General features: G+C 43.1%; 1 protein-coding gene across 2 annotated transcripts in view; it reads right to left on the minus strand.

The window, feature by feature from the left end:
* MEGF11 (multiple EGF like domains 11) overlaps nucleotides 1–24173 on the minus strand; it is a 530131-nt gene that overhangs the window by 314696 nt on the left and 191262 nt on the right. For both annotated transcript variants that reach the window (XM_087972942.1, XM_087972943.1), the window contains exon 6: nucleotides 23036–23128. In XM_087972942.1, the coding sequence (XP_087829068.1) occupies nucleotides 23036–23128 (93 nt within the window). The remainder of the gene's footprint in view (nucleotides 1–23035; nucleotides 23129–24173) is intronic.

Consider the following 24173-nt stretch of genomic DNA (forward strand, 5'->3'; position numbering starts at 1 on the left):
AATAAGACTGCTGGGTTCCAAACCCCTAACCAGCATCGCTTTCCATTCCTCCCTCATTCTCTTATCTGCCAACTTGATAAGAGTTGGATTGGACTCACAATTCTACCTCCGCCAACTGTGCAACAGGTTGACACAAACCTATTTGGCAGCCACCTTCCCGAAACGAGAAAGGTCACTCCAACCAGTTTGTTTTAGAGATAGAAAAAGGGCGTCCTGCTTCAAAGAACTTCCCTATCAGGCTTCAGAGTTTGGAGAAAGCCATCTGTTGCCCCCTCCGACCTCAGCTTTTGGGTGATGAATACTGACGCCTCCAGCAGGCAAAACTTCTCCTCACGTGGAGAAGGACAATCAGATCATTTGAAAAACTTCAAAAACTAAGCTAAGCCATTCCATCAATGATTCCCTTTCAACTGTAACCTTTGCAATTGCCATCCCAAACAAGGCACAGCTGGGCAAAATAAATAAATAAACCCACAGTTGGCAAACTGTGTCATCCAGCAAAAATTAAACCCATGTACCTTCGCACCATTAATTGAGCAACTGAGCCAAAACAAAACAAAACAAAAGCGGGGAAAGGAAGAATTCAAACACCTCCTTTGCTTCTGAGCAGGAACATCGATCTCGCATGGAGCTGAACAGCTCCAGTGTTGCAAACAACAGTTGCCATCCCCACAGCCATGGTTGACCTCTGGTCAAAGTGATGTTGAATCAACTTTGTGAACAGTCTCTCTTCGAGGAAGCTGGCCATTTATAAATGATAGGACATAGACATGGAATCATCAGGCTGGAAGGGACTTTGAAGTTGTTTTAATCATGGATGGAAGCTTAACAAAGAGAAATCCAACCTAGAACTAAGGAGAAATTTCCTGTCCATGAGAAAAATCAACCAGTAGAATGACTCCCCACCCCAGAAGTTGTGAGTGCTCTTGTTCTGACCAAGGCTTCCTGAGACCATAATTAAGCACACGCTTAGTTAAAACAACTCTTGTTTTATTTCAACTGCTGGGAATTACGTGCATTCCCAGCTGGTAATGAGTCCCAAACAGTCCCTCGAGATAAGCACCCACCTTTATCTCCTTTGAATTGCTGCCAACAACAAAAGAGCCAAATTAACTATAAAAAGCCAACCGAAGTAGAAAATCCACACAGAGCTTCAAGCATTAATCCGAACAGAGCAAATGACTTTGCTTCCTGCAAAGGTTTCTCTACCTTTGCATGTCCTTTATACCTTATGGGAGGGGCAATCACCTCCAAGCCTTACTTCGGAGTTGCACCTTTTGTCTCAGCTACTCTTGCCTTCTAGCAGTTCTGTGCACACGCACACTGGGAACAGGCTCCCCTGGGTCCTCTGCCTTACTGCTGCCAGACTCCAGAGGCTCAGGAGTCAGCACCCCACTCCCAGATGGTCCTGGCCCCAGCTCTGCATCAGACACAGGAACCTCGTCTGAGTCCTCTCCAGACTCCCGGACTGGTCCCCGTTCTTCCCCATGTCCGATTCCGCTACCATCTGCACAGGCTGCTAGCGAACCACAACAGCTCCATTCCTGGGGGTTTTCAAGAAGAGACTGGACAGCCACTTGTCTGGTATGGTGTAGGGCTTCCTGTTAGAGTAGGGGGTTGGACTAGCGGACCTCCGAGGTCCCTTCCTACTCTGTTATTCTATACTCTGTATTTGATTGTCAAAAGGAAACATCAGGAGCATCATCGCTGATGCTATTGTAGCAAACTCTGCCCATCATAGGGGTTTTCTTTGCTCCTTTTTGAATGAATAACAATTAAGCAGCCATTAAAGTTTATTATGGATTGGCCACACCATAATTTAATTTTATATTTGCTGAGTCAATGTATTACTGTATCCTAACTTTAAAAAAAAGAAGGGGAGGGAGGAGATGAGACATGCCAAATTCAGATTGTCTTGAAAATTAGAGCCCTTCAATTGCTTACTAATTGAAACTAGCCTTTTTGGTATAAAACCGGAAATAACTGTATATCTGCTGCCAGAAATATGACTAAAAGCGTATCCTTTGGAAATGCCGCAATTTGGATATGGACTATAAATAGAGATTGTAATTTAATCCTTCCCATGTGGAGGGATGGAGGGTTGTACTTAAAATGATCTGTAAATAATGAAACCAATTTAATTAAAAATAATTAATGATTAATTATGCTATGTATTTGTGGGAAGAGATTGTAAAGCACTTGTTAATTAAGGGCTCATTAATAGTGAAGAGACTGGACAGTCAGTTACCCAGAATGGTAGCAGGGGGTTCAGCTAGAAGACTTCTAAAGTCCTTTCCAACTCTGTTATTCTATGTTATCTATATTGTTTGTTATCTATGATCTAAGAAGACTGGGCATTTCATTTGTTACCTTCACACAGTGTTTTTCAACGTCAGCAACTTTAAGATCTGTGGACTTGAACTCCCAGAATTCCCCAGCTGTGCTGGCTGGGGAATTCAGGGAGTTGAAGTCCAAAAGTCTTAAAGTTGCCAAGTTTGGGGGGGTCCTGATCCTAAACTATTCATAAATATCCACATTAAGAAATCCCTTTCCTACATTGAGTAGCATCACACATTTTACACTACAGATACTGATGTGGCCCAACCAAAGCTTTGGATTGTGCTTGGCTGGAGCCTGGAGGTTTCTGTATTTCAAAAACAACTCAAACTCAAACCCTAAACTGTTCGGAGTATTGCAACTTGCAGTAAATTCAGTGCCAGAAAAGTAAACACAGATGGCCGAGGCTTCATTTAACTTCTTTAAAAACATATAAAGTAAATTTTACAATACCAGTTGTAGATTTCTCCAACATGGAGCAAACTCAAACCGAAGCAGACATGTTACAGGTTTAGAGCAGAACAGCAGTTCAGGTGCTCAGAAACAGACATCAGTTTCACATTAGTTCAGCAGGCAAGCAAGCAAGTTAGTTTCTCTTTCACTTTAGAACTGAGCACAGAACAGAGATAAACCACGCCCAGATTCTCTCTAAGTTTCAGTCCTCATTGGCTGACGATGTTACTAAGCTTTATTCCAGTTCATGAATGTACTCTAACACAATCCTAGAAGACCCTCCAAGATCTCTTCCAACTCTGTTCCTCTGTAATTTATATAGATTCATCCATCCATCAATCTATCCATTCATTCATTCATTCATTCATTCATTCATTCTAAGGGAACTGATGCAAGACCTGCCTTTTTTTCTCCTGACCTCATAGTCCACTGGCTGCTGCAGTCTTCATGCACCAAGAGGATGGCTGAGCTCGTTGTTGTGCATGGCAACACCTTCCTTGTAGAACAGCTTCCTGAGCACCTGGAGACCTGGACATAATGCTGACACTCCCAGCCTGCCTGTAATGATGTGTGGGAAGGACCTTGGAAGACAGGAGAAATAGTTGCCGGCTAGGCAACCATCAGAGAATGAGCTATGGCTACTCTAGTGAAAAGAAGGATCAGGGAGACGTGATAGCAGTGTTCCAATATTTGAGAGGCTGCCACAAAGACAAGGGGGTCAATCTGTTTTCCAAAGCATCTGAAGGCAGGACACGAAGCAATGGATGGAAACTAATCAAGGAGAGAAAGCATCCTGCAATGAAGGAGAAATTTTCTGACAGTGAGAACAATTAACCAGTGGAAAGGCTTTGCTTCAGAAGTTTTTTTTTTTAAGAAGAGACTTGTCTGAAATAGTATATAGGGTCTCCTGCTTGGAGAGTTGAACTAGAAGACCTCCCAAATCCCTTCCAACTGTTATTCTGAAATAAAATAAGAGACAGTGCAGCTAGACAGCGGGTGGGGTAGGAAGCTGAGAACAAACCCTCTGAAGTTTCTTGGGATTCAAAGGCAACAGGAGAGAAATGTATTTTGATTCTATTAATGTAACCTTTAATAAAGTCAACATAGTTCTTCTGGGTGTGTTTATTGTCGGAATCCCCTCGCAAGGCTGACATTGCCAGGAGACCCAACCGATAAAGTGACTTCCGCACATTCGCATTTTAAAAATATAGGGTAAGGCTTTCAAGTGAAAAATGTTTTCCTCTCCTCCGAGAAGAAGCCACTGATGCTTGCAACCATTTATGGCAGAATATGGAAAATGAATTAAAACTAAGTTGAGTCATTTAGTCAGTGTTTACAGTATATAGAAAGAAAATTGGTTGCTCGCCAGTTTCTTGTTATATCTTAATTTGGTAAATGCTGTCAAAAAATACAGAGTGGGGGGAAGAGGGGGAGAGGGAGAGGTAGAAATAAAATATGTGTGCCAGTGTTGTTCTGCAGGTCTGGATATACTGACACAGGAGATAGATATGGGGAGGGGGAGAATGGAAGGAACAAGGAAGGAAGGAGATGGAGGAAGGGAGGGACAGATGGAGTGTTAGAGGAAATAGAGGGATGGAAAGAAGGAAGAGGGATGGAGAAAAGAAGGTAGGTACAGTAGGCAGGCAGGCAGATAAGAAGGAAAGAAGGAAGGAAGGAAATTGAGAAATGTTTGAGAGGAAGGAAGGAAGGAAGGAGGGAGGGAAGGAGGGAAGGAAGGAAGGAAGGAAGGAAGGAAGGAAGGAAGGAAGGAAGGAAGGAAGGAAGGAAGGAAGGAAGGAAGGAAGGAAGGAAGGAAGGAAGGAAGGAAGGAAGGAAGGAAGGAAGGAAGGAAGGAAGGAAGGAAGGAAGGACAAGAGAGGGTGGGTGAAAGGATCATGTGCTATCCAGTCATGTTTGACTCCTAGCAAACTCAAAGATTTTTCTCTATAATGATGTAACTCAGAGGTGGTATTCAGCAGGTTATGACCAGTTCTGGGGAACCGGCAAATCCCACCTCTGACTGGCCCCGCCCCATCTATTCTCCACCTCCTGAGTCCCAGCTGATCGTCTGGGTTTCCTTTGGTTGCCCTGCACAGGAGAACAGAGCTGGAAAGCAGGTCAGTGGGGTGGGGAGGGAATGGAGATTTTGCAGTATCCTTCCCCTGCCATGCCACCAAGCCATGCCCACAGAACCAGTAGTAAAAAATTTTTGAATCCCACCACTGATTTTCTGAACATCTTTTACATCTACTCATTCCTCTTTCTTGATGAGCTTCTGGATTCTGAGCCCTGTTCTGCAACCTATGTCTCAAACCATTAACAAACCTAATTCTGAATTTCTTGAATCAGTCAATTAATTCTTGAATAATACAAGAAAGAACAGGGGTAAGGATTCAGAACTAGAAGACTTCTGCTGATCTGTTGAATCTTGTTCAAAAAAATCTCTATGGCACCAACCCCTTTTTGAGCTTCCTTTGGTTGCCCTGCACAGGAGAACAGAGCTGGAAAGCAGGTCAGTGGGGTGGGGAGGGAATGGGGATTCTGCAGTATCCTTCCCCTGCCACACCCACCAAGCCACGCCCATGGAACCAGTAGTAAAAAACAAATGAATCCCACCACTGATGTAGCCCTAATCTGGTCTTCCAAAGATTCCCCCATCACCCCTTCTACCCATCTGGCTTCTATTGATGTCTGCCCTCTGCTCAAGCCAGTCCAGATCTTTTAGGATCTCCTCTCTTCTATAGGATCAGCCGCCCCTTCCAGGTTTGTGTCATCTGCAACCTTGAAACCTGTCCTCTCATCTCCCCTGGCCAAGTCACTGATAAAAATGTTGACTAGACCAGAGCCTAGAACCTGCGCCATATTTTAATGTTTGTCGTTACATTTATTTATTACCAAACTGAAGGGAAGCAGTTAATGAACCTCCTTTAGGTGGGGCCACAACGTTGAATTCATCCCCTGGTGACTTTACACAAAACTATTCCTATGGTTTTCTTGGCCACAGTAACGAAATAATTTACCACTGGCCTCTTCTGGATTTTTTTTTTACATCCAGGTTTTTCTACTGATGTAATATTTCCTTGTTGTCTCCCATCCATTTACTAACCAAGATCCATCTTAATTACCTTCTGAAAAATCCAACAAAAGCAGGCTGGCAAACATGGTTTTCTTTCCCCCTTTGTACCTTCAGCAAACCTCTGAAGAAGATTAAGATGCACCCAAGGCAATTTAGAAAAGGTAAGTCTTCCGCCAGGATCCAAATTCACATCTTCCTAGCTTGGGCTAATGGATTCTTTCAAGCCACTCACAACTTGTTGCCCTGCCTATGTGTTGGAATTAATGCAGTGGGCTTTCCAGAAAATACTAATTTGCAGCTTAATTTTCCTTTAAAATCTTTTTTTCTCCCTTAATGCTGCAGGGAACCTCAAAATGTCTGACCCAAATTAGGCTGACGAGCCCTAGAGAATGGTCAGATAAAAGTCTCAGCTAACGTCTTAGAGACCAACGGTTAGTGAATAAATATAATTACAAACACTAAAATCTGGTACAGTAATTAAAACTAATAATGCACCTAATAGTTTTTGTTGAATGGTTATAAAATGATGTGTTTGTCACTTTTATGCTTCCTTCAGCCCACAAGGATGGCTCCCTGAAAAAGATTAATTAAACATTGAAACTGGTCGTGGTTGCTAAAATTGTCTTTACAATGAACAATCCTTCCTTCTTACTAATAAATTCATGGAAATGCAAAGTTTTTTTTCCTGGGGAAAAAAAAGGCCTTGATTTTCTCCCCATTTTAGCTTAGTGGCTATTCCAAACTAGAAATTGCATTCTTGACACACCTGCTGTGTGCTAGATTGGAAAAGCTGCACAACACCACAGAAAACCTTGTGTGCGATGGGATGTTGCTGAAATCTACCCTAAATCCAAGAATTGTAAGCAAAAAGTTCCTTTAGTCACACTTTCTGCTTCATAAAAGGCCACCCACCTCAAAGCAGAGAGCTTCACTCTGATGAGGAGACATGTCACCACTAAAAACAAGCCATCACCTTCAAACCAGGAAAAATCCTGGTGTTTTCTAGCAGCTGGTTTGATCATGGTCTCCTTCGTGACACCACCAGTGGAGATTCCATCATGGGTGGAATCTTGTCATAAAGTCCTGGCAGGGGATCAGATCAGGACACACTATGAATGGACAACCTGTGAGCTCCAATACTTCTTGATACAAGGGCTGTGGTGGCGCAGTGGTTAGAGTGCAGTACTGCAGGCTCGTTCTGCTGATTGTTGGCTGCCTGCAATTTGGCAGTTCGAATCTCACCAGGCTCAAGGTTGACTCGACCTTCCATCCTTCCAAGGTGGGTAAAATGAGGACCCAGATAGTTGGGGGCAAGAGGCTGACTCTGCAAACCGCTTAGAGAAGGCTGTAAAGCACTGTGAAGTAGTATATAAGTCTAAGTGCTACTACTTTTGCTTTTTCCTTTGCTTTTGGGTTTGAGAGGAGAAAAGAATTGTAGATCAATTTGTCTAGGCAGCAGCCCTATCAGGTATGCCAGGTCAGTGAAGAGTGAACAGACAATACAACAACTACTACAACTCTGTGTTATTATTACATGGTATGATAACTCCCGGAGTTTGCCTCTCCCCTCCTTATCACAAACAGAAGCAAAGTCGCATAACAGGTGTTATTTTCAGTCTCTTTGGTGTTTCTAGCATCAAAACCCAAAGTGATTCAGCTTCTCAATGTCCAGGGATGGACCCTTTAATACAATCACACTGGTTGTTTTGACCTTTGATGCTGTGTGTGCATAGAAAAGATAAAGATGAAATGGGTTCTTATTTCAATGACAGCTTGTTCCAAGAAGTCAGATGGAAACTCTCCTATCTGTTTAGATCACTAGCCAAGCTAGGCAGGTCCAAAATTTTCTCTCTGTCTCTCTGTCTCTGTTTCTCTCTCTCTCTCTGTCTGTCTCTCTCTGTGTCTTTCTCTCCCTCCCTCTCTCCTTCTCTGTCTCTCTCTCTCTCTCTCTCTCTCTGTGTGTCTCTCTCTTACTCTCCCTCCCTCCCTCCCTTTTTGTTTCTCTGTCTCTTTCTCTCTCTCCCTCCCTCCCTCCCTCTCCCTCTCTCTCTCTCTCTCTCTCTCATTTTCTGCTGAAGGGTCTTTGCAGTTATTTGTTTCTCATGATGAACAAGCAAATAATCCCTAAATTAAAATGCTTTGGGACTTCAACTGAATTGGCAGCCCAAGATGACACCAAGGCGACTGGCTGGAAAATCTATTTTATTTTTCATTTCTTGCCTTCTGAGTTAAAGTCATTTCAAAAGTTGAAGTGATGGGCTGAAAGACTGCAAAAGGCTGCAAACAGCAGGACCCAACGTTGCATTGAAGTACCAAATGATGAGAGCTGCTGATGGCCTCAAACCCAGATGATGCAAAGAGATGCTGTCCTTTAAATACCACCAGGAGCATTTCAACCAAGGCAACACAATAAATAAAGCTTGAGCCACACTTACCTAAGCAACCTTTATTCCACTATCCATGCATTAGGGAAGCTTATATAATGCCCTTCATACCAGGCAGACTCTATGGTTCACAGTAAGCTCAAGGTAACACTGCTGTGTGTTTCCTTAACATGCAATACACATGGAAACAACAGCGTGTGGCGGCAGCCAAAAAAGCCAATGAAGTCCTAAGTTAACTATTAACAGAGGGATACAATCAAGATCAAGTGAGGTACTAATACCACTCTACAGAGCCTTAGTAAGACCACACCTAGAGTACTGCATCCAAAAATGATGCTGAGACTCTAGAAAAGTGCAAAGAAGAACAACCAGGATGATTAGGGGACTGGAGGCTAAAACAGTTGCAGGAACTGGGCCTAGCTAGTCTAGGGAAGAGAAGGACCAGATGAGACAGGATAGCAGTCTTCCAATATTTGTGGGGCTGCCACAGAGACGAGGGGGTCAAGCTATTTTCCAAGGCACCCAAAGGCCAGGCAAGGAATAATGGATGGAAACTGAACAAGGAGAGCTTCAACCAAGAAATAAGGAGATTTTTTTTCTGACAGTGAAAACAATCTACCAATAGAAGAGAAGTTGCCTTTGGAAATTATGGGAGCTTCATCACTGGAGGCTTTCAAGAAGAGACTGGACTGCCATTTGTCAGAAATGGTGTAGGGTCTCCTGCTTGGGCAGGGGATTGGACTAGATGACCTACAAGGTCGCTTCCAACTCTGATTATCTGTTAAATAAATCATATGATGGCTCGGTTTATATAACACACTATGCTGGGTTCCCAGAAGATGACATTAACGTCAGGCACAAGAAAGCAGGACCAGGATGGAGTTCAAAAGCACTAAAAATTTATTCCATCCAACCTGTACACAAGAATCTGATCTACTAATAGTCAATGCTAATTAGTGCCAGATGAGAGTCGACAGAGTCCAGGAGGGCAGTGGAGGCTGGTCTCTTTTGGGACTCCAGACTGATGATGCATTTGACCCCACCTCCAGGCTCAGCCTGGTCATCTCCCACAATAACCCTATTTTAGCCTTCTCTGTTATGCAAAGCCATTTGGGTAAGTGGTTTGCTCAGAGCTACTTGATCAGGCAAAGGGAAGCTATTTGAATGGTATCCATCTTATTTCCCAATCATGGGGTTCCGTGTGTGTGTGTGTGTGTGTGTCTGTGTGTGTGTGTGTCACAAAAGTCAAGAAGGTGGCCATAACCATACAATTGGAGAGTCAGTTTGGTTTAGTGCTTAAAATGCCAGCCTAGAAATCCAAAGACTAGGAGTTTAAGCCTCTCTTAGACAAGAAGTTTGGCTGGATGACTTCAGATAAGCCCCCCTCTCTCAGCTCAATCCAATTGGTTATTGGATGTTATTGCGGGGGGGAGACTTGGAAAAGTTGTTACTATGGGGGGAAATAGGACGCAGGTTAATTAGGTATATTCACCACCTAGAGTTGACCAAAATATTGAAAAAGTGAGAAATAATTATTTTCAAGAAATAGCATTCCCCTGCAAACAAGAATTGGTGGGACCACAAAACAGGCAAAGTAATAGAAATGGAAGAAACTAAATTGCTCTGGGACTTTAGCATTCCAACGGACAGGCACCTGCCACATAACACCCCAGACTTAACAATTGTTGATAAGAAAGAGAAAAAATCTGGATAGTGGATGTGGCAGATAGCAGGATAGCAGAGAAGGAACTGGAAAAGATTTTAAAAAATCTGCAAATAGAAATAGAATGACAGTGGCAAAAGAGAGCAAAGCTATTACCAATAAACACCTTAGGACAATGTCTGAAGCACCCCTCGAACACTTTTGGCATTGACAAAATCACTATCAATCAATTGCAAAAGGCAGCTTTACTTGGAACAGCTTACATCCTGCAATAATATCTGTTAACACCATTGAACGTTAACGTCTGCTTATCCCAGGTCCTTGGGAAAAACTGGATAGGTGGATTGAAACGCCACATCCAATCTAAACACCTGGCTGATTTTGGCTGACTGACCAACTATAATAATTAATTATGGCTTCAACCATAACAATACAAGAGCACACAATAGATATAAACTCAAGGTTAATCGCACCAAACTTGATTGCAGGAAATACGACTTCAGCAACAGAGTGATCAATGTCTGGAATACTCTACCTGACTCTGTGGTTTCTTCCCCAATCCCCAAAAACTTTAATCTCAGACTGTCTACTATTGACCTCACCCCTTTCCTAAGAGGTCTGTAGGGGGCGTGCATAAGCGCACCAACATGCCTACCGTCCCTGTCCTATTGTTTCATAGATAGATAGATAGATAGATAGATAGATAGATAGATAGATAGATAGACACACACACACACACACACACATATATTTCTTATATGTATCCATGTATTCATAACTATGTTTTTACTTATACCTATTACCTATACCTATTACTTATACCTATTACTTATACCTTATACCTATTAAATTGACAAAAATAAATAAATAAAAAATAAAAATAAATAAAATAAAATAAATAAATAGAAGCCCCATATCTTTTTCATATATATTGGGGAAAGTCATCATGGCTGCCATCTTGAATTATTTTACACCCCACCCCTGTGGATGCACCCCAAACTCCTCCTCCCTTTGCCAACATTTATGGACTGCCCTGTTGGAAGCTAATTTGCTTGCTCACAAAGCCAACACATGTGAACTTCAGAACACTTACTGCTACAGCAGGATTAGTCATATTACCTCTAGGAAAAATAAGTGTTAGAAACTGAAGACAATACACAAAACTGACAAAAGTCAGTGTGGGGAAAAATATATCTCTCTCTCCCTCTCATCTCTCTCTTTATCTATCTATCTATCTATCTATCTATCTATCTATCTATCTATCTATCTATCTATCATACCTAAAACCAAGCATATTTCTTCATCAGACCAGAATGAGATGCTTAGCATGCCATACATTTCCAGAAGATATGACTAATTGTTCTTAGAAGCTGTTTGCAAATCCCAGTCTTTTCTGGTCAGTTATCCCAACCACCTTTAGAATGGCCTGCCAGCTGTGATTTCTTAAATATGCATTTCAAAGAAAATTAAAAGTGCACAGTAGCTAGACCAGGGTCAAAGCCATTATATGTTCTCTTAGTTCCTAAGTTGAAATCCTCACATGCTTGCAAGAAATGAAAAAGAGAACCACAACAAGGGGACGGGAACTACACTAAGGCATACACTACACTACACTAAGGCATAATCCATCTCAGTGACTGCAATCTACAAGGGAGAGATAACCACTGCAACCTCTCACCCTGGTTTATATTAAACATAAAGATCCGGCTAAGATATGTCAATTTAAAATAAGCCATAGTGTGAATTTGAGTCACATACAAAGTCTATCCACAGTATGAGCTAATGGCTGTGTCCATACAACAGAACTGGACTCAACTGAAATGGAGTTGGAGACTTCGTACTTCATGTGTTATGCAAACCCCACCATTACCTTATAGCACATAGTAGGAATAAAAACATTGTGTCAAATTATACGATGTCAATTACAATGCAACTCCATTGGTTGAGTGTTGGGCTGAGCGTTGTGTACATTGTTGAAGGCCAATTCAATAGTTAGATGTAGGCAGGACTCAAAGAATATCCGTTAGTCCCTAAGCCCATCCAAATTCAAAAAACAGAGAAGGAATAGTGCCAAAAGAAATCTTGGTAGGCCATGGATTTGGCTAAATTGTTTTTGGGTCAAGGAAAAAAAGTCAGCACAGTCCTAGGTTATATCAACAGATGGTAGTATCAAGGTCACATGAAGTGTTAGTACCACTTTGGTAAGACCATATAAGGAATACTTGTGGTCCATCCAATACTTGTGTCTGGATATTATGATACAAAAAAGGTGCCGAGAGCCTCTAAAAAGAGTGAAGACAAGAGCAACAATGATGATTTGGGGTCTGGAGGCTAAATAGTATGATGAATGGTTGAGGGAACTAGGTATGTCCAGTCAAACGAAGAGAAAGTTTAGGGGTGACACGACAGCAGTCTTCCAATATTTGAGGGTCTGTCACAGAGAAGAGCGGGTTGATCTATTCTCCAAAGCATCTTCAGGCAGAACAAGAAGCAATGGATAGAAACTGATCAAGGAGAGAACCAACTGAGAACTCAGGAGAAATTTATTGACAGTAAGAACAATCAACCAGTGGAACAGCTTCCCTCAGAAGTTGTGGGTGTTCTATCACTGGAGATTTTCAAGAAAGTGAACCATCATTTGTCCAGAATGGTATAATCTCCCATTTGAGGTTGGATTAGAAGACCTCCAAAGACCCTGACAACTCTATTATTCTATGTTAGTCTGTTACTGCATTTTCTTAACGTGTAGTATATTGCACGAACCCAGCTGGTTAGTGATGCAAACCAGCTAATTACCTTCAAATCCTAGATGCCCCATCAAGTCCAATTGTCACTATACAGTGCTTAGGGGCAGCACGATTTTTCACACAGCAAAGTCTATCCTTGCACCTAAGGGTGTCTCGCAGAAGATTTTGCCCAATGACATACGTCTGTATGTGTTTTGCTGAAAATGGTCAATGTCTGTCTTTCATTCCTAACCACATGTTCCCTCTGCTTATAACAGGAATATTCCCACTGGGTTTGCCTCTCTCTGCAGAAAGCCAGCTACCAGCCTGCTGGTCTGTTAAAAGCTAATTGCTTTGAAATAATTGAGCATGTGAGCACAAAATTTTCACACCGAGATTTCCCCTGCTCCCCTTCCGCTTCTGAACAACCCAAACAAACCAGACAGGGAAACATATAGACATATTTAACCATAGTTTCAACTGGGAAAATGTGCCCATCCTGGATCAAGCCAAGTCCAAAAATGCCAGGGAATTTCTAGAAGCCTGGCACTCTGACAAATCAGCCATTGATAGAAATCAGTTATAGAAATTAACAATATCTATCAAAAAGAGACAATCACCCAGCCCAAAAAGATCAAAAAGACTCCAGCACCTCTCCACCAGCGATCAGCGATCAGCACCCAGATCAGCATAAATGAACTCCAAGGTTAACCTCAGACCAACAATTAAGTGAACAACACCCCAATCAAGGAACAGCCCCCCAAAGAATCTTTAAGACTATCCCCACCTACACAGACAGGCAAGTCACCTGAATATAAACTGACAGCAAAGAGCACTCCTTACTGGTAGTCATGATGTCACCTACCCCGTTTCCCCTAAAATAAGACGCAACCTGAAAATAACCCCTAGCATGATTTTTCAGGATGCTCGTAATATAAGCCTTCTCCAACACGGTTAAGATCGTCAGCTAGAAGGATGCATTTAGTAACCATATTTCCCTGAAAATAAGACGTAATTGGAAAATAAACCCTAATGTGACTTTTGAGGCAAACGTTAATATAAGACTATATAAGGTCTGATTTTGGGGGAAATATGGGTAGTTTGGGTAATGAAACGTCCGCAAGAAAACAACCAAGCTCAGAGAGCACCAAGGTCCCCTCACAATACAATCCAAATGAACAAAATGTGATGACCCGGGGAATGGCACAAAAGCAACAAAGTCACAAAAATAGGTAAAGTCCCTTTAATACCTCCAACTTGGCCCCCAATGTTCAATTATTATCAGCTGAAGAAAAAACTCTCCCAAGAACAGTTTTTTAAAAGGAAGAAATTCCATCCGAACCCAAAGGACATATAAATTATAAATAAAAATCAAACAAACCACACTGCAGCAATTAACAAGACAGGGCAGGATAAGGAATTGAAGTTCACACTTTGCTTCCAGAAAGGAGTTGTGTGCAAGCAGCCTCTTTATCCTATTTTCCCAGCTGCAGCTACTGAAGGGAATCAGGGCCTTTTTCTCCCCCATAACCCACGTTGCGCCTTTATCCATTCCTCCCTGCGTGCCCTAGGATGAAGAGGGGGTGGCCCTGGGTCCTCCTCTGAATGCTCAGCTGGACATTCAGTTTCCCAGTTTCCTCCACAGCCACCAGAGCCACACTCCCACTCCCTGTCAGCTGTTCCACCTCTCCCTTGGAGTCAAATTCCAACAGGGGTATGACACAAAACCTGAAAAGGGTAGGGGAAGAGATAAATGTGCTTTTTGAAAAGAAGAGCTCACTATCAATTTTATCTCACAAATATTTTTCCGGTAAGGCTTGAAAGCACTTTTTATTCCACGGATATTTCCGTTAAAACTCTGATCGCTTCTCTTTTGATTGTTATGATAATGAATCCATAAGGTATGAGTGGTTGCTGGTACACAATGTAAGAAAAGCCTGCAGACAAAACTTGCAATCAGTGTGCAGTAAAATAAAGAGTGGTGTGTATGCGTGTGTGTGTGGTCTGTGTGTGTGTGTGGGTGGGTCAGACCAAGTTAAATACAGCAGAAATTTCCTCCCATTATTGATAAAACAGTTTGTCTAAAAGTCATTTTGACCTTGACAGATATTAATTCTCCCGTAGGAATTGTGTCAGGCAGAAGGCGGACCACAAATGTCTTGGATCATGACATTTTCACAGGTAAGCTAGGTCACTGTACCTCAATGAAATTGCCATTTAGGATTTTATCGTTTGCATTAATGGGAAAAATGAGAAGAACCAAGAAAAAATATATTTACAAATGAAGAAGGAACCCTGGTAGATTTAATACCAGGAGACCAGTTGGTGTAGAGCAGAGGTGAGCAAGTATGGCACCTTTACAACCTGTAGACTTCAACTTTCCAGAATTCCTGAGCCAGCATGTCCATAGGTTATAAAGATACCATAGCCGCCCACCCCTGGTGTAAAAGTTAAGGCCTCAAGCTAGAAACAGGGAGACGGGGAATTCTAGTTCTGCCTTGGGCACAAAGCCAGCTGGGTGACTTTGGGCCAGTCACTTTCTCTCAGCCTTAGAAAGTAGGCAATGGCAAACTACTTCTGAAAAACCTTGCCAAGAAAACTGCATGAACTTGTCCAGAATCAGACATGATTGAACAGAAAATAATAATAATAATAATAATAATAATAATAATAATAATAATAATAATAATAATAATAATAATAATAATATTACAGGAAGCCACCTTTATTTGTTAAATTGGACTAGATTTCCTCCAGAAACCCATGGCAGAAGCATCAGCCTTCCTTTTCCAATGTTTCCAACAATGATACCACAGTGATGTCCGTAGAGCTGAGAGACAGGTAGCTGCTCACCTGGTCATCATCAACCCTCCGACCACCCTCCTGCAATATCTTTCCCTGTAACTCCATACTAGACAGGATTAGGCATCTCACTAAACCCTGGTTCACATCAGTCATGGTTTAATGACTGGATCCACAGATAGTTTAATAAAGCATGGTTTATAATTTATATTAGATGGTTTTAAGATGGACATAGGCAACAAGTTGAGTCAAGAGTTGGGGGTGGGGGTCTTCCCAAGCCTTCAGTGATCATCCCAAGAGAACTTGAGGGGCTATCACAGAGAAGAGGGGGGCTGACTTATTCCCCAAAGCACCAGAGGGCCGGACCAGAAGTAATGGGTGGAAAGGGGATCAAAAAGAGATCCAACCTGTAACTAAGGAGAAATTTCTTGACAGTGAGAACACTTAATCAGTGGAACAACTTGTCTCCAGAAGTTGTGGGTGTTCCATCACTGGAGGTTTAACTTGAGACTTTCCCTCACTTATGCGCAGAACAACATGACCTTGACTTAGAAGAAGAATGTTATTATGTCTAACTGCATACACTCCAAGAAATTCCCCCCTCCCACTTTCCCAGGCTCAGAATGTGGCAGTGTGGGAGCATCTGGTCTCAATATGGCTTCCAAAGCTGACACCTGCCCTAGGTATTTCTGCCCTGAATAGAAGGCTGGACTAGAAGACCTCCTTCCATCCCACAGATTCTCTTATACCATGGCCTGTTTGTTTGTTTTTTAATAGCAACACTACTACCACTCCTGGGCAACGAGACCTTCTGCTTGCCAATCAATACAACCCAGGTGGCCTTTCTGGCCCAACAGAGACTCCATTTCCTCAGGGTCTTGTAAAAGAATAAAGTGATGACCTCCTTTTACCAGTCCACAATAGAAAGCGTCCTCACATATTGCATGATGGTGTGGTATGCTGGCTTGACAGCTGCGGATAGAAAGACGCTACAGAGGGTGGTGAGCACAGCACTAAACATCATGGACTTTTCCCTGGCACCACTAAATCAGTGGTCACCAACTAGTGGGCTGGGGACCACTGGTGGTCTGTGAGAAAATGTTGGTGGTCCGCAGAGAAATGTCCTCCCCAAAGCAATTGATCCAAGCGCCACTGAAACTCAAGGTTGCACTGCCCACATGGCCCGAGGGAACACAAGGCTTGCGTCGCTTGCATTGCGAACACCACGAGGTAGTGAGGGGAGGGGGGGAAGGGGCGGAGGGGGGGAACTTGCCCCACTTGCCCCATGTGCCTGGCCTGGCTACCAGGCTGCTTCTTTCCGCTTCTTTCTTCTTCTGCTTTTGGCTGCATGCAAGGAAGGCAGCAAAAGTCTTTCTTTCTTTCCCCCAAACTCTGACAGAAATGAGTCTTTGGGACCCTGAAAGGCCTCCTGCTCCAAGAGGCTATGCCATTCTGGCACAGTTTGGGGGAGAGAAAGAAAGACTTCTGCTGCTTCTGCTGCTTTCCTTGCATGAAGCCAAAAGTCTCTCTCTCTCTCTCTCCCTCCCCCTGAGAACAGAGCTGGAGACGGTATCCCGCAATCCCAAATAAAGAATGATCGATCGATAGGAAAACGGGGTGGGAGATTTTCCTGCAGACTTTATTGGGGATTTTCCCAGGGTCTCTGGTCCGCGGGATTTAAAATGATGAGTTTGATGGTCCCTGAGTTCCAAAAGGTTGGCAACCCCTGCACTAGATGACTTCGCTAGGGCTCGCTGCCTTAGAAGAGTGAGGAAAATCCTCAGGGACGACTCACACCCTGGTCAGCCCTTCTTCACTCTCCGACCATCGGACAGGAGATAGAGAAGCAGAGCCAGCCGCACCAAGAGGCTGAAGAACAGTTTCCACCTGTGGGCTGTCAGACTCCTGAACGGAAAATAACTTCATGTCAACATGGTATGACAGACTTGCAGGGCTGGCGCGTTGTGCAATCAGGTCACACGGTGTAATAAATTTGGGACTGGGTCAGGGACTTCTGTCCTCACTGTGAGTTGTGTTGTGGGTGTGTATGCACGAAGGGAGGCTCAGCCAATCTCATTGTACACAGGTTGTCCTCTGACAATAAAGGTAATAATAACAATGCCTACCCAAACATGGCTAATTAACCGCCTTCAAAGCTCTAAGACAAACACATGCAGAATTTCTGTTTAATAAGAACGAGTACGCTGAGATTTCAAGACTAACGAGAGGTCTCGTTTATACAGGCTACCAGGGAATAGTTAATTTACTAGTTGGCTAATGTTCTTCTCCTGAACGTCCTTTTAAAACAAAAAACAAAAGAAACCAAACCTTTCATAAATGATATATATTGGATAGTTGCCCAGTAAGGAAATATCAGTTATGAATAATGTTTCTACCTCCATCATTGTCATCGTTTTAATACTCCTAATTACTTATAAAAGCTATGATATTTAAGGTAGGAAAATCCTCTAGCTTTAAATCTTTTTTTTTTTTAAAAAGGATCCCACAATTATCCTTTTTCTAAATCATTTGATGCAGTTCACAGTAGCTGTGCACAAGGAGCGGAGATGACGTGCATTTCTAAGTCTATTCAGATTTTATTTATATAATGATGGATTGGATTTATAATTTTTAATTCACATATTGTTATATTGTTTATATCCTGCTGTACATTTCAGGAGCTCAAGGCAACTTATAAAAGACCTTAGTCTTTCCAGCCATACGTACCTCTTGTAAGAAAAGCTGGACTGAATATGAGTGCCTAAACCTTCCAGTGAATTTATCTGACTCATACTGGGGTCTCTCTGCTCGTATTCCAGCACCTTCCACACTATACCTGTTTGGCTCATGTGCTGATAGGGAAGGACCAGAACAAAGTCAGCCAATGAGCTTCTGTAGGTAAGGAGGGAACCAGAACAAAGTCAGCCAATGAGCTTCTGTAGGTAAGGAGGGAACCAGAACAAAGTCAGCCAATGAGCTTCTGTAGGTAAGGAGGGACTAGAACTTGGATCTCCCTGTTCCTAATCTAGGATCTTCACCACTAGCCATATTGGCTCTTGGGTCGAGAGCGAGTTGCTCCCCCAAGGCGACCTCTATGTTTGAGGAGAGTCTAGAATTTAAGCCTCCTCCAATATCTTCACCATCACCCTTCACTGGCTCTCTGGTTCTTTTTTTGAACCCATGTGCAGAAGCTCTAGGGATATGGGATCAACTGGGGAAGAAGACATTGCCAAAACTTGGACAACCTTCCACTAACCCTGCCAATGGTTGGACTTAAGCATAGTACACACAATTACCTGCTACAATGTCCTACCAGTCAATCACTGCTTCAGCTTCAACCGCAACAATACAAGAGCACACAACAGATACAAACTCAGCGTAAACCACTCCAAACTTGATTGCAGAAGGTACAACTTCAGCAACAGAGTCGTCAATGCCTGGAACGTCAATCCCTGACTCTGTTGTTACATCCTCTAACCCCCACTCCTTTAACCTTAAACTGACCTCTGTTGACCTCACCCCATTCCTTAGAGGTCTGTAAGGGGCGTACATAAGTGCACCATCGTGCCTACGGCCCCTGTCCTATTGTCCCCATTTATTTGTACCTATTTCCTGTATTTGTACCCATGTTTATACTTGTGCCTATTATCTTGTAAGCGATTGACCAATCAAATCAAATCAATAAACAAATAAATCTGCCTTTAACTATCAAAGGATCCTTGGCTCCTTTCTACATCCTTTCCCCAGGACCATCATGCCATCATTAACCACCTGTCTTCTTACAAGCATTACTCTCAGCAGGTGGTCCCCATAGCTAGTGCCCAATGGACCATTCACCTTCAAGCCAAAGCTTGCTCAGATGGCCAAGCCAGTTGAATTAAAGCAGAGAAGATGCCAACTTCCCCTTGAGTTCCTGCTTAAGGCCTGGTACATCATCACCAAAAGGAACTCTTGGTTTTCACCTAAGCCCAGAGCTGGCCCTGGGTTGGTGGCCATTTTACAATCCCCAACTTTGCACCTGTCTCACAAGGAAGAAGGCTAAAGAGTTTGCACCAGAGACCCAATTCCTCCTCCTCAGTCATTCCTTACTATACCGATTCCGGTTTTTTTTCCCCCCTGTTAAGCTAAAATCTTAAAAATCTTATACATGAGGCAAAGACCTATTTGTTTTCACGGGCCAAAAAAAATAAAGGATCACAAACAGAAGAGATGGTGATGAAAAGGGTAATTCAGAAGAATGACACTTCTGGGCAATATTTCATCACCATTTTTACAGGGGTCTTTTAAAAAGCTCTCTAATAATAGCGACTCAGTATTTCAGGCAAACGTCCTCATTCTTTCCAGCCTTTTTTTTTTTTTTTGAGCATGCCTCTTGATGGGTGGATGTCTCCTTTGCTTAAAATCAGAAAATATAATAACCTTCAAGTGTTGTCTGCTTTGGTTCTTGTTATGCAGGCAGGGAGAACTCGGGTATTGCCCTATAGCAAACTATGTGCCTTTCTCACCGAAGGTCCTGGGTTTGAGCCATGCCTGGAAAGGCAGCAGAGCATTACCCAGAAGTCTGTGGTTTTTCCGGCGTCATTGGTGTACAGGTAGTCCTTGACTTACAACCACAATTGAGCCCAGGATTTATGTGGCTAAGTGAGAAATTTGTTAAGTGAGTTTTCTCCCATTTTATGCCTTTCCTTGCCATATTGTTAAGTGAATCACTGCAGTTGTTCAGTTTTAGTGACACAGTTGTTGAGTGAACCTGGCTTCCCCATTGACTCTGTGTCAGGGCTCCAACAAATCCACCCCCATTCAAATCAAAAGTCTCTAGCCGCATCTCAGAGAAAAGTAAATTGGTTTATTAGAAGTTGCCATGTTGGCGCGTGGCTGGGTGCAGCTGATACTAAATTATATCATACATTTCCCCCTTGACCCTGGTCTTCCCCCCAACCCCTGGATGTGACTTCTCCAATGGGACACATCCATCTCCAAGGGTCATCCATCATGCTCTCCAATAACTTTCTTACACTCCGACAACTTTGGGCTGCCAGGGTGATTATCTAGGCACTTAAGGAATGCCTTGTTTTTCCCCACTCCCTTTTTCTGGCAGCTAAAAAGACCAAAGGAATATCTTTTTAGTTGACACTCTGCTTGTCAGAAGGTCACAAAAGGGAATCATTTGACCCCAGGACACTGCAACCATCATAAATATGAACCAGTTGCCAAGTGTCTGCATGTAAATCACGTGATTGATGGGGATGGTGCAGTGGTCCCAAGTGTGATAAATGGTCATAAGGCACTTTTTTCAATGTCGTTGTGACTTCAAAAGGGCACTAAATGAACTGTTGTAAGTCGAGGACTGCCTGTACAATCTGAGACCTCAGAATTAAATGCAGCTCCATGGAATTTTGGGATGGATCCCAGACTTCTTCATTTTCTTTTTTGGGGGGGTCTTCAAGTCAAATTTCATTCCTGCTGATCACATGGACAAGTTGAAGTCAAAGACCTCCAAGCCCCACTCCAACTCTGTTACAGTGGTACTGTCAGGATTCCAGCAATCGCCCTAATTAAATCATGATCCTCAAGCCAAACTTCAAAAAACTGCAAAGGATTCATTAGAGGCAACATACTGGCACTGCCCTGTATGAAGCCACCTCTGACATATGTAATTTACACTCACCTGTTTCCCCCCTCCCCCCCTGGGTGTCTTATAAACCAGATTCTCCAATTGAGCACGTTCACAGGCTGGGTGTCATCAATCACATTCTCCAATTAAATATATTCCCAGGCAAAAGCTCTGGTATTTGAGTTACAATCTTTTAAAGGTAAGAGTTGGAATGTATTTTCAATTTCAAACTGCTGCAACTCCTCTTCCAGATTTCCTCCCTCCCCCCCCTTTTTTTATGGCAACTACTAAAACAGGCATAGGAATATTTTATGAGTTGACAGGTACCCTGGTATTCAACTGCTAAGAAACTCATCGAATTTGGTACTCAGCACATTCTGCTGTGAAAATGTTGTCCCTGTACTCATCATTTGTTTAGTACTCAGCTCACAAGATAGAATTTGTCACTGTCAGCTGCCTTGTGTCTCGTTACATTATTCCTTATGGGAAAAAATTATTTGGTATTTATTATTTTTGGTATTCGTTGCATCTCCTGTAACCAATTAATAATGAGTATCACCGTATTCTGCATTTTGTTAAGAAATGCGTCCCTTTTCTTTCTTCCTTATGGCCATTTCGGTTTCCCTCAGAAAGAGCTTACACTTGCAATTCTCCTTTCTGCCTCCGCTGTCATCTCTGTCTTAGCCCATCTCCACAACCACACTGGGCACGGAGAGGAGATGCGTCACATTGAAATGCACCCATGAGTTCGACCAGCCTCCCCAGCTGAACTTGAACCAACGGCATCACCACAAAGGGCCAGAGCAGTGTCTGGGGAGAACGTCCCAGAAGGAATACTCAATTATCCTCATCCTTGTTGGGAGGGACTTGTCAAAATTTCTGATCAATAGTGCAGATAGGAGGTAGTGAATTTAATAACTCTTTTTTCCCCTCCTTTGGAACCAAGCTGTTCTAGCAGAGTTAATAAGCTGTGTTTCATTATAACATGTGACAGATACACCATCGCGGTTTGCATAACACACCACTGTTGAGTTTGGGTTGCTGCACTAGACTTCTCCTTTAGTTAAAAAAAAGAAGAGGTCACAGAGCCAGCAAATATACAACTCACTTGCCAATTAAAAAGGTGTTACATGAATTAGGGTTTTTGCAAAAATGAAGGATTTGAACTCGGCAAACCAAACCTGATTCCTTCCACCAGAAACAGCCAAATGGCTGGCTGTGAATCAGACACACACAGAGAGAGAGACATACACAGAGACACACACAAACCACACACACACAAAGAGAGAGAGAGAGAGAGAGAGAAACCTTTCTGCCCCTGGAAAAATAAGGCCACATATCACAAGAAGCGAAACTTCAAAATAGCTCCTGCACAGTTCAGAGACCTTAAATAGGTCAGCGCTTCACTGTGGCTGTCACAGAATTGGACTCGTCCCAGGTAAAAGGTGTTTTAGAGGCTTGTGAGAGAGTTACTGGAAAAAGGGACAATTCAGGCTGACAGGGACAGGAGAAGAATAAGTGCCCCTGTGAGGTTCAGCCAGGATCTTGGCACACATACGAGCTAATGAGCACCCGTAACCTCTTTGTCCAGCCACATTGTATGTCGCAATCACCCCAGTTTTCTGTTTGCAGAAAGAATTCCATCTCCCACCTCGAAAGCAGAAGAGGCTTTTCTCTGCAGCAGTTCAGCCACGAGCGAAGCCGTTTGGACACTGAACAATGAATGACTAATAGCGGAGGAATGACATTTTTAAAAAAACGACTTTGCAGTAAAAGTATCTAAGAATAAAACCGTACAAGAGAACCACGGCTTTCTGGGAACGATCCTTATCTCAAAATAGAAACGCGGCATTTTAAAGGAAAGGATTTATCATGGAGAGCGGTCCACTTCAATAGACAGCGCTCGCCCGGTTTTGAAACATAAGCCACACTCTTGGGGAAGGCGGGTTATTTCATAATTATGGGGTGTCTTCGACTCACCGCTGGAGCAGTCTGGCCCTCCCCATCCTGGTTCACAGTGACAGGTGTCGGGAGACACACACCGTCCGTGGACGCATTCTTCAGTACAGAGAGCTAGGGAGAGAAAGAGACAGACATTACCTCAGTGTCACAGGCCAAGGAAGTTGGCATAATATGTGTATCAGAGGTGGCCTTCAGCCGGTTCTGACCGGTTCTCGAGAACCGGTAGCGGACATTTGGAGTAGTTTGGAGAACCGGCCAATCCCACCTCTGACTGGCACCGCCAAACCCATCTCTTCTTCGCCTCCCATTGAGTCCCAGCTGATCGGCTGGGTCTTCTTTGGTTGCCCCGCACCGGAGGACAGAGCTGGAAAGCAGGTTAGTGAGGTGGGGAGGGAAGGGGGATTTTGCAGTAACCTTCCCCTGCCCACGTCCACCAAGCCACACCATGCCCACCAAGCCACGCCCACAGAACTGGTAGTAAAAAGGTTCGAATCCCACCATCAATGTTCATGCTATTATTACAATTTCAAGCAACCTCATTTGCCTTTTTAAAAAAAAAAAATCCCAGAATTTAAATTCAAATTTTACAGGAAGGCTAAAATCCCGGAAGTTCACTTGGCACTCCCGCTCAACAACTTTAACATTGATTCACAACGGAAAGTCGCTTAGTGCCCAGTTATAGGAAGACACACCCATGAGCCCACAAAAAGGATTCTAGGCTTTGAACTACCACTTTAGCAATGGACAATCCTTGGTAGGATTCGATTCGCACCTCACACAACGTCTCTGTATAACTGGGGCATAGCATCCTCCCCTACAGTGTGACTGCGAGGCCCCACATCAAAGTGTAGATCACATCATGACCAGCTGTAAGCTGAGGGCATTTAGCAGTCCAGAATCTTATTTATATTTTAATACTAGCTTGATTCTCATGCTTCGCTACGAAACTATGTGATTGGGCTTAGTTTTGGGGGAAGAAAATAAAGGGGAAAAAATTGTGTTTCTGCTTACCAGCATCCACTGGTATTCATCTGGCTAGCGTCCTGTCAGTGTGTGAGATAGTTGAGGGCTGTTTGGAAACTGAAATAGTATTTGCTGTGTGAGCAAGAAGGAGACAGCAAGGAGCCCGGGCGTGGCTTAGCTCAACTGTTCTGTA

Source organism: Notechis scutatus, chromosome 11, assembly GCF_049901735.1.
Source record: "Notechis scutatus isolate UNSWTSFEM ecotype Mainland chromosome 11, rNotScu1.2, whole genome shotgun sequence".
NCBI lineage: Eukaryota > Metazoa > Chordata > Lepidosauria > Squamata > Elapidae > Notechis > Notechis scutatus.